The following is a 10,790-nucleotide window of genomic DNA, read 5'->3' as shown; positions in this document are numbered from 1 at the left end:
GAGCTTTGAAGGTCCATCCAACCCAAACTATACCGTGATTCCATGATCTTTACAGCCTTTTGTCCAGTTTGTCAGAATTACCCACGTGCTGAATGGATGCATTCAGCTAAAATCTTGTCTGTATGAGCATCACATACAAACATGCTGCAGACAGGAGCAGCACCACACCACAGCCAGGGATGTTCAGTCACATTCTTCCTTCTTTGTCTCACTGTATACACAGGGCTGTCCAGTGCATGGGACCTAGCAGACAGAAAGACAACACCCAACATTTCTGGCATTGCAAGTGCCTCCAAGAACATGCCAAGAACAGCACTGCGCCACTAATATTATTTTCACCCCTCTCTGAAGTCCTTCGTGGAAGCAGCTGTCTCAGGAACAACCATTTTAAAAGGATCGACAGCATCAAGGTATGGCTTTGTTGGAAAGAGTTTGGAAAATGGATTTTTGGTACTTAGCACTCCATTTTCACTTTTCTCCTTGAAAGTCTGTAAGGAATAGGGGGTTTTTACTGTAACAAAGTGATCTTCCTGGCAAGATTAGCATCTTGCACAGTCCCACAGTGCTGGCTCTGTGTAGTAACCAACAAGCTGCTGCACAAATGAGACCAGATCATGGGTGTCATGGAATGTCAGACATGAACTGTGCTGATCCTCGGTCCTGCAACACATGTGAACCATGAAATACAATGTAAGGACAGTTAAGCTCAAGCCACTTTTATCTATAAATGTTGTTTATATGTTTTAACTAATCCCACATCTGCCTCATACAATTTAAAACATTATCCCATCAACAGTGTTGGCAAACAAGCTGAAGGCTGGTCATGGAACCTTTTAACATCTTAAAGGAAAGTGCTCCAGTTCACTAATTTCAAAAGCAGTATTCTAATATACATACGACTTCCAGCTATTACCACAGCACTGCAGAAAGAGCCATTCCATTCAGGTCCTGCTTTCCTACCAGTTCTTTCTACAGCTGGGACTCCTTCAAGACACTTTCACAGTGCAGTGCGCTACTGGGACTGGGAACAACTCAGTAAAGACAAAGTCCTTGAGCTGCCAGCTTTGAGCAGGCTTAGAGAACAAGTCAAGGAACAGGACAACCTTGTCTGGGTCAGGAGTAAAGTCTTAATCTTGCTACACTTGGGAGTAAATAAAAGAGTTGTTGTAATTACACTCTGACGGCCTTTTCTGTACCTTTGAAGGAATGAAGGTTCAGGCTGCAACGGGGAAGTTGACCTCTACCCAACATAACCCCCTTGTCACAGAGAGCCTGAAGGCACATTCAGGTTTCTGTGGCCCAACTGTTTTTGCAGTTGTCCAGTGTCTGAAAGCCTTGGGTCAGGTGGTTGTTGTGCAAAAAAACCTGATGTAAATCCCCACTGCCCAGCAAAGGAGCTTTTCCTGAAAATTCAAACAAAAATCAATGGCCAAAGGTTTGGGCCATTTTGCTGGTAACAAGTACCTGCTTTGTTTCAGAGACAAAGCTTCGGTGAGCATGAATTGGCATCATCCTTACATTCTCATTTCCCTGTTACAGTAATAACACAGAAAGCCAAAGATTTGTCAGTGCCATTTATGTCCTTTGCTTGTTCAAACCAGAAGCCCAGCAGATGGGCAACAAGGAATTCCACAGAGGCCTCTCTTCCAGCCAGAGACAACACCAAAAAAGCCAACTGAAAGCCATAGGTGCTAAAGCACAATTTACAGCGACAGGTTTATAGCCTGGTAAAGATTCTGGCAGCCTTTAAATCAATTCTTTCCACTTGATAAATATTTTTACAACTGAAGCTAGCCAGACCAAGCCAAGTTTGAATAACTGCATTGTCTGACTCCAAGGCCTTGATGCTTTAGCTGGTGTTTGGGGTCAGTCAGTTTGGTGTGTGTGGACAACAGATGCAGATTTACACAGCATCTGCTAAAAACATTCAAGGTTTATGGTTTTGTCTTTCCTGGCTCTCTCTGGTGCTGCATTACAGAGACATTTTGACCCTGAGTCCACTTCTTGCATTAATAACATTATCAGACTAAGAAAAGCTCAAGTTTTAGAGGTATGCATGGCTGAGAGTGAATAAGGAATATATACACATCCAGCTCACCAAGCCACTCCTCAGGTCACTCAAAAACATAAGTTACAAGTTATGTGTCACTTCAGACAAGAAGAAAATGGGAGAAACAGTCTTTAAAGGTACAAGAATACACCCAAAAAGCCACCCCAAGAACGTGAAGTAAACCCATGAGCTGGACAGGATTTCTCACAACTGCACAGTTACAAAACACACTCCCATTTCAAATGATAAATACACAGATTGCCAGGATAAAACTCAGCTGTTGGGAATAGGAAGGCTGATCCTGTGGAGCACTTTGGTCCCTGGGGGACCTATGTCTGGTTACACGCTGTAGGTGAGCATGTCTCTGGTCCTTGCCCAGTCCCCAGGGAGGACCTGGGACCTGTACAGCACTCTTCCCACTGGCCCTGTCTCTTGCCATATCTGCTGCGGCTCTTGACAGGTCTTCCTGGGCAGACTCCAGACCTGGTTCACCACCATCCCATGTCTGGGGCTGTTAACAGAGCCTGTTACCACCACTCTAGCTCGGATGCCCTGTTCAGACCTTGGGCACAGCTCGGTTACCTCTGGCTCCTGGTGCACCCCTGCAATAGGAGGAGCCCCGCTCCTGTGGCTCACTCCCTCGCTGCAGCTGCACTCAACAGTGCAGGTCCGGCTCCACGGCCAAATAGTGACAAAAATCACGGCTTCGGGAAGCCCCGTCATTTGAGCCAGTTTCCCACATATTCAGTGTATCACAGACAACAAATGCACACCAGAACCGCAAAGGCACCTCATCTACGGGGTGAAAAGCCTGAGTGAACAGAAAGATGATCCACTCTTAAGCCCGTTAGCTCCATTAACTTCGTGGAACCACTCACTCGCTCACAGAGTTGCCTGTCAAACCGATGCTGCCGGTTTGCTCACATTACAAAGGAGCCATAAATACAGGAGTGAAGAAGTCTGAAGCAAACTTCGCTCTCGGGGTTGTCCGAAGCCCGTTTCCGGACAGACAAAGGAGAGGTGGCACCTGCCCGCTGTCCCCGCTGAGCCCCGCAGGGCCAGGAGCCCCCGCCGCGGAAAGCGGCCCCTCTGCAGGGGCAGCCCAAAGCTCCGCCTCGGGAAGCGGCGGGCGGGACAAGACCCCTCTGCCGGGGCGGCGGGGGGCGGCGGCAGCCCCCGCGCTCCGTGCCCGGGACACGGCCCGGCCCGCCCCGGGGCCGAGCAGCGGGGCGGGGTTCCCCGGCCCTGCGAGAGGTGGCGGCGGAGCGCGGCGCGGCTCGGCGGGTCCGGCGGGCGCGATGGAGCCGCCCGAGGGCTGGGACCCGTACGGGCGGCCGGCGCGGCGCACGCAGTGGCTGGTGAGTGCCCTGGCCTACCACTACGGGCTGGACCGCGGCGTGGAGAACGAGATCGTGGTGCTGGCCACCGGGCTGGACCAGTACCTGCAGGAGATCTTCCACCACCTGGACTGCGCCGGGGCCGGCCGGATCCCGGGCGAGGACTTCCGGACGCTGTGCCAGGTGCTGGGGCTGGAGGAGGCGGCGGAGGCGGCGGCCGACCCCGAGGAGTGCGCGGGGCTGTGGGAGGGCCTGTCCGCCGAGCTCACCTTCCGCCAGTTCCACGCCCGCCTCTGCGGCTACTTCAGCACCAAGGCGGGCGGCCCGCGCCGCGCCGTGCCGCGCCTGCCGCTGGGCCGGGAGAGCGAGCACATCGAGACCCAGATCCGGCTGCGCAGCCCCCGCCGCCGCCGCCGCAGGGACCCGCCCGGGCCCGCAGCACCGGCGCGGAACGGCGGCAGGGAGGCGGCGGAGCGGCTCCCCGCGGGGCCCTGCTCGCGGGAGTGCTACGAGGAGATCGTGGCGCTGGAGCAGGCCGAGGACCGCATCGCCAAGCTGGAGGAGGAGAACGGCAGCCTGCGGGAGCTGGTGGAGGACATGCGGGCCGCCCTGCAGAGCAGCGACGCCCGGTGCCTGGCCCTACAGGTGAGCAGCGGTGACCCCCGGCTGCAGCTTGGAGAGGTGCTGCGCCCGCAACACAGGTCGGCTGTAAGAGGGGTATGGCACAGACCTAGGTGGCCCTCTCATCCTCGGCCTTAACTTCTTAGAAAAGTTTGGTTACAGAGAGGCTTTAAGGAGAACGCTGTGATTTCACCAGCGGTGTGTATATATCCCTTAAATAACATAAAATCACAGACTGGTTTGGGTTGGAAGGGACCTTGAAAATCATCCAGCTCCAACTCCCTGCCACAGGCAGGGACACCTTCCACTAGAGCAGGTTGCTCCAAGCCCCGTCCAGTCTGGCCTAAATATAGATATAAATATCTATATCCTTAAATGTATATTTAAGGGATGCGCTGAGAACCACCCTGCTAAAATTGCAGAAGACCTCAGTTTAACAAACCTAAGTCTATAATGCTGCTTTTCCTGTTGCACATGCAGTCACTTATACACCAGTTTTGTGCTGTCATCATTTTTTTCCCAAAGTAAGAAAGAACTTCTGGATTCTCACCTGCACAAGCACATGCAATAGCTCAGTCACAAGCACCCCAGAGCTTTGCCTCAGAAACATGAGAGGTGTGTTTTCTTCAGAGTGTTGTCATGGGAGCTCAGAGCTGGAGCCAGCTCTGCACATGGCCTGATGGACAGTCTCTGGCTCCTCTGCAGAGCCCCACTCATTCTGGTGCTGGTCCCTGTTTCTGTTGTATCGGCTGAAGTGAAACACATAATAGGGAAACATGAACATATACATACTTAATAGCAGTTGAATTACTCTGGCATGACATAGCATAGCCATAGTTGGGATCAGGGTGGATTTCACACCAGAGCAACTCGCGCAGAGCTCTGTGCCGTTTGCTGTCCATCTCCGCAATGCCCAGCACAGCAGGTGAAAGCCAATTTACCCCTTTCATGTGAAAAGTGAAAGGAGGGCAGAAGCGAACACGAAGTCACCGGTCAAAGAACCCAAAAAGAATGAGAAGGACAAAGATGAGAGCTCGAGGCCACCATGAGCTGCTCTGTGCTCAGCTCTACTCAACACAACTTCAGAAACATAATGGGAAGTACTTTTTGCACAATACTACTTGCCTTTTGAGGACAGACTAGAGTAATGACATTAAAGCTATACAGAAACTTGTGCAATGACCTCATTTTCCACTTTAGGAGTAGGTTTAAAGTGGAATGTATAGATACGTATTTACAAACTACTGTCCAGAGACTGTTTCCTTGTCTGTATTTTGCAAGGGTAAGTAGCTCATCAGTTGCTGATCAACTCTTTGTCATTACAGAAAAACCAAAGCAATCAACCAAACACAATCCAGCCATTTTTAGTCTTGATTAATATGATGCTTTAGAACACATTAATTTCCTCCTGCTTTCTGCTCCTGTTATTACAGGTAGGACTGCGGAAGAGCCACGCTAACCATAAGGAAGAGGGGACCTGTTTTGTAGGGTGCAAGAGACCGTTAACACAGAACCACTCCCAGACCAAGTGCCTTCAAAGCGTACTGAAAGAAGTGGAACTCATACGGAGCTCCAGGGACGGGCAAATAGAAGAAGCAATTAGGTTCAATCAGGAGCTGGAAAGAGAGCTAAAGAGCTCTCAGGAAGCTCTGGTCAATCTGGAGGACTGCAACCGTAACCTGAAGAGGGAACAAGCAGAAATGAGGAAGAAGGTGGAAGAGGCAAGACATGCCGTCCTTAACAGTCTTGGCAAAGTGAAGGAGCTGGAAGTGAAAGCCAATGAAGTGCCACATCTGCAAGTATACATCCAGCAGCTGGAATCAGAACTGCAGCACTACAGGTAAGGCTAAGTCCGTCAAAAAATGCCTATAAAATCGCAGTATTGGAACACAAGTTACCATGAAAATCACCAGTTGTAGCTTATTAAATGTCACCAAATACATGTAAAATGGAGCCAGAGAGGAGTTAGAAGCCACTTTACTGGGTAGGGACCCATAACAGAACTGGGCTATTCTAGTGGGAGGTAGGTTGAAATAAGGATGCTGATCTACACAGAAGTGAAGTTACTCCTCAAACACATAGCAGTAGGACTCCACGTAGTAATGCTTCATGAAAGCCTTAGAAGAAATTGCTGACAGTCTTCAGAAACCATTTCCACACACTTATTTTCTCACCCTACCTAAGCAACCCAGTCATTCCCTGCCAGTTGGGGCACACGTACAAAGCCAGCTGTAATCAGGCAGTTGACCCTCCACTTCTTACTGAACCTCTTCAACTTGTCCTACAAAGCAGAGGAAAACCCACAAGGCCAGCTTGTGCCCAGCAGTGTTAAACTCTGCTGTGACTTTATTGCTTTTTCACCAACAGAACATGTCATATTCCACAAGGGAAAAGTTAAAACACTTCCCTGAAACCACATAATCATATAACAGGAGTCTCAAGCAAAAAATCCAACTATCCCCCACTTTGTGATAGCATAAATAAATGTCTTTCCAAACGTCAGGAAGTTGCTCACAAATTTAAGGTTCACTGCTTTTGTAGAGTTGTATCTCAGACCAGACTTGGACGCGGTGATGGTTAGTAAGTGCCAGGCATTTCTGCCCAAGTTTCAAATTGACCCATGGAATAAAATCTTGGTTATATCTTTACCGACCCAAAGTAAAACTAATAGTTATATATTTTTTCCTTACTCTACTAAACCTAGTATTTTAATACATTGTCTACTTTGATCTCCTTGTCTCTTCCTAAACTTATACTTCCTCTGTTTGCTTCTCAGAAGAGTTCATAGTGAGTTATTTGTAGCATCATGGCTATTGTACTGCTTTATGATGTGAGGAAGTGCTAAAAATAACCACTTTATCCAGTGTTTGTGTCAGTGTTGTGTATGTTAATACTTGTGATTGCAGGAGATAAAAGCCTTCATTTAAACATCTTCTGTAGGATTTTAGAAACACCACGAGGGCACATAATGTCCAAGGGGACTGTCATTTACAGAGGTCTCTGGGTGAATGATACAGCTCTCAGTGCTGAGAGAGATCACGCTACTAGTCTAGTCTCTCAAGTTCTCCCTAGGATGAGCACCAAAGGCTTAAGATGAGTTCTTGTCCTGCAGAATTGCTTTTCCAAGGAATGATGGAGGATAAAAACACTAGCTTTGAACAAGTAAAGCTGAACTAGTGAACGACAATAAGAAATGTCAGCTGGACCTTGCAGAGCAGGAACTTCTATGGGTTGCATCAAAACAGATAGTGTAAAATGTACATTATATGTTCTCTGTAGGAGTATCTTCATCTGTACTATTGGTTTTAAAGACGCATGCTAATTTAAAGTGGGTGTAAAGCTCAGGAATGGCACTGGAATGACCATTTGGAAACTACTCCCCTTTTTCAGCCCTGTGGCACATTTAGCACAGGACCAGGCCAGCTTCCACATGCAAGACCCTTTAATGGGTCTTGATTCTGTTTTAGCCACAAACCCCTGCTGTCCCCCTGTCTGTGGGTTACAGCTCAGGGCTTAAACATGTTTGTTTAACAGCAGAGCTGCTTAGTGATGATTGTGACTTGCATGGCTGTGGTCATATTCCACAATTCCACAGCATGTGGAATATCATAATTCTATAAGTGTGGCACAAAGATGCCCAGACTGGCAGAAAACAGTTAAGCAGTGAGTTGAGCTCTGTGATGGAAGAGCTGAACACTTGCATGGCTATCTGTACCTTAGGCAGCCACTGGCATCATAGCTTGTCCCTCTCACTTGCCTACACTTATGCTACAGATGGCAGAAACTCCTTCTGTTCATAGAGAATCATCCTCTCCAGTTGTACAGAAGCCCAAAACCCATGAGCATGGTTTGGGTGAGGTGGCAGGAGTGCATGTTGAGTTGGCCAAACCGTAGGGATGGAGGGACAGTTGCTGTATCCCACCGACTCCCCAGACCATCAGTTGGCACATGTGTTACTTGTGATGATATTTAAGTCAGAATGCATTTAAGCTAATACTCCAGTGTAGTGCTCCATCTCCAATTCCCACAACACGTTTGTGAGCAGGTAAGCAGGATGTAAGTTTGGCAGAACTAATGCTGCGAGGTAGCAGTGGAGAGAAGGGGGTAGGCACTTGAGTATACTGCAGAAAGCATTTAAGACAGCAGGAATGGCTCCTGAGAATTGACCTTAACTGGCTTGGTATGCCACTGTTTTACTCCAGCTAAAGTCTGTTTTCTTCCAGAGAGGATCACATTCAAGAATGAGAGCAGTCTATGAGCTTTAGATACTGTTCCTATCTATACTTTCATACTTATAAAGAAAATTATTTCTTCTTTTAGGTTTGGGCTTTCAAAGCTCTTTATGCATCTAAATCCATGTCTAGACCTTCATGTTATACCAGCTTGCTATCATTTAGACCTGGAATCACAACAATGATCTTAAATTATAACCCCTAGCTCAAGAAACAACAGTTTCCATCTATTCAGGAAAGTGTTTAAGTGCCTGCAAGTGATGAAATGTTTTCCTAACTTGGGGTACCTAATTACAATTGCTTTTTCTGACCACAGACTCAGATTCTTGCAAATTTAATGCCAAATGCTGCTATCACCATCTGTGGTACATTTTGCTAACTGAAGTTTGTGCGACTTCACCATGCACTCTTTCAGAGTACCCTGGTTCCTGTCTCTGGGTTTGAAATGTCCCTATCACATTGTCAGTTCCCAGCCAACCTAGCTGACCCAACAGTTTCTAGACACTTCTTGTCTTCAGAGGCACATCCTGTCCTTCTGCACTGGGTGCAGGCGTCAGGGATTTGTCCCCTTTCTCCACCACTTGTACTGTCAGCAAGTTTGCTGATGACACTAAGCTGGGAGGAGTGGCTGACACGCCAGAAGGCTGTGCTGCCATCCAGCGAGACCTGGACAGGCTGGAGAGTTGGGCAGGGAATAACTTGATGAAATATAACAAGGGAAAGTGTAGAGTCCTGCATCTGGGCAGGAACAACCCCAGGTTCCAATATAGGTTGGGGAACGACCTGTTAGAGAGCAGTGTAGGGGAGAGGGACCTGGGGGTCCTAGTGGACGGCAGGATGACCATGAGCCAACACTGTGCCCTTGTGGCCAAGAAGGCCAATGGCATCCTGGGGTGTATTAGAAGGGGGGTGGTCAATAGATCGAGAGAGGTCCTCCTTCCCCTCTACTCTGCCCTGGTGAGACCGCATCTGGAATATTGTGTCCAGTTCTGGGCCCCTCAGTTCAAGAAGGACAGGGACCTGCTGGAGAGAGTCCAGCGCAGGGCAACTAAGATGATTAAGGGAGTGGAGCATCTCCCTTATGAGGAAAGGCTGAGGGAGCTGGGTCTCTATAGTTTGGAGAAGAGGAGACTGAGGGGTGACCTTATTAGTGTATATAAATATATAAAGGGGGAGGGTCACGAGGATGGAGCCAGGCTCTTCTCAGTGGCAAACAATGATAGGACAAGGGGTAATGGGTATAAACTGGAACACAAGAGGTTCCACTTAAACTTGAGAAGAAACTTCTTCTCAGTGAGGGTGACGGAAGACTGGAACAGCCTGCCCAGGGAGGTTGTGGAGTCTCCTTCTCTGGAGACATTCAAAACCCGCCTGGACACATTCCTGTGTAACCTCATCTAGGTGTTCCTGCTCCAGCAGGGGGATTGGACTAGATGATCTTTTGAGGTCCCTTCCAATCTCTAGCATACTGTGATACTGTGATACCATTAGAAGTTTGTGCCATTTTTCATTTTTTTAATCCCTGTTTAATGAGTCAGCTCAGATGCTTCATTGGTAAATGTTGAGCAATTCCTTATTGAAAAGCATGAGTTATCATGATTTAAAGTAATTTCAGAGGAGAAAGACTTTATGAGAAATTGGATGTTTGTCATGGATAAAATGTGTGATTCACAGTGTCAGTGTATGGAAGAGTTTAGGAAGTTATACAAGTCCCGTTTTTAAATGCAGTGTTGCCCAGAGCGTTCTTGTTTTGTACTGGTGCGCTTGATTTCCTTCTCCCAGGTATAGGACTTCTCATTTATTATGACTGAACCTCAGCTTTTCCAGTTTTGGATTACGCTTCCAGTTTCTCAGGATGATACTGGGACAAGCTTCCAAATAGCCTGGGGTCAGTTCCCATTTCTCTTTCAAACACTGGGAGCCTACATGAACATACTGGCTAGGCCCCAGGTCAGATTCTGGTGACCTCCACTTGATCCACTCTCTATCCCAGAGCAAACCATTAACAGCTATTCCCTAAACTCCCCTTTTCCCAGTAAATTTTGCTCCAGCTCAAGGTGACACTATCCATGTATTCAAATATGGTCCTATAAGCATTGTTCATAAGAATGCCACATCTGAAAATGTTACCACAATAAAAACCTCACATCTACTGTTTCTTTTGATCCATTCCGCCATCTCCCATGTCAGAAAAGGAAATTAGACTGGTTTGACATGAGTTGTTCTTGCTGTATATAACTTGGCTCTATCTCCTATACTACACTATAGGTGGCTTAGAAATTGATTATGGATTTTCTCTTCAATAAAATTGGTTGGAAGAACAGAATTTAACAAACTTTTTGTGATCTCAGTTTAACAAATAAAAAGGTCATTCAGAATTGAAATAGACTTCATAAAAGAGATGTTCACAGAGAATTTATGTTACTGTGTTAGCCAGCAGCACAGTAATTACATAGGTCAGTGGAAGGGGTCATAAAATACCATAACTGCTTCCCATATGCATGGTCTGTCTCCCAAATTACTTAATTATCCATCAGCATTTATATGTGT

At 47.5% G+C, this 10,790-nt stretch overlaps 1 protein-coding gene across 1 annotated transcript in view; it reads left to right on the top strand.

The window, feature by feature from the left end:
• Window positions 1-3,348: 3,348 nt before the first annotated feature.
• EFCC1 (EF-hand and coiled-coil domain containing 1) overlaps window positions 3,349-10,790 on the top strand; it is a gene marked incomplete at both ends in the record, with an annotated part of 50,688 nt that continues 43,246 nt past the window's right edge. The window contains 2 exons of the mRNA XM_080625430.1: window positions 3,349-4,032; window positions 5,442-5,848. Coding sequence (XP_080481556.1) covers window positions 3,349-4,032; window positions 5,442-5,848 — 1,091 coding nt within the window. The remainder of the gene's footprint in view (window positions 4,033-5,441; window positions 5,849-10,790) is intronic.

Source organism: Psittacula echo, assembly GCF_963264785.1.
Source record: "Psittacula echo genome assembly, chromosome: 9".
NCBI classification, from domain to species: domain Eukaryota; kingdom Metazoa; phylum Chordata; class Aves; order Psittaciformes; family Psittacidae; genus Psittacula; species Psittacula echo.
The sequence above is the reverse complement of the archived record's forward strand: the minus strand, read 5'-3'. Positions and strand labels throughout refer to the sequence as shown.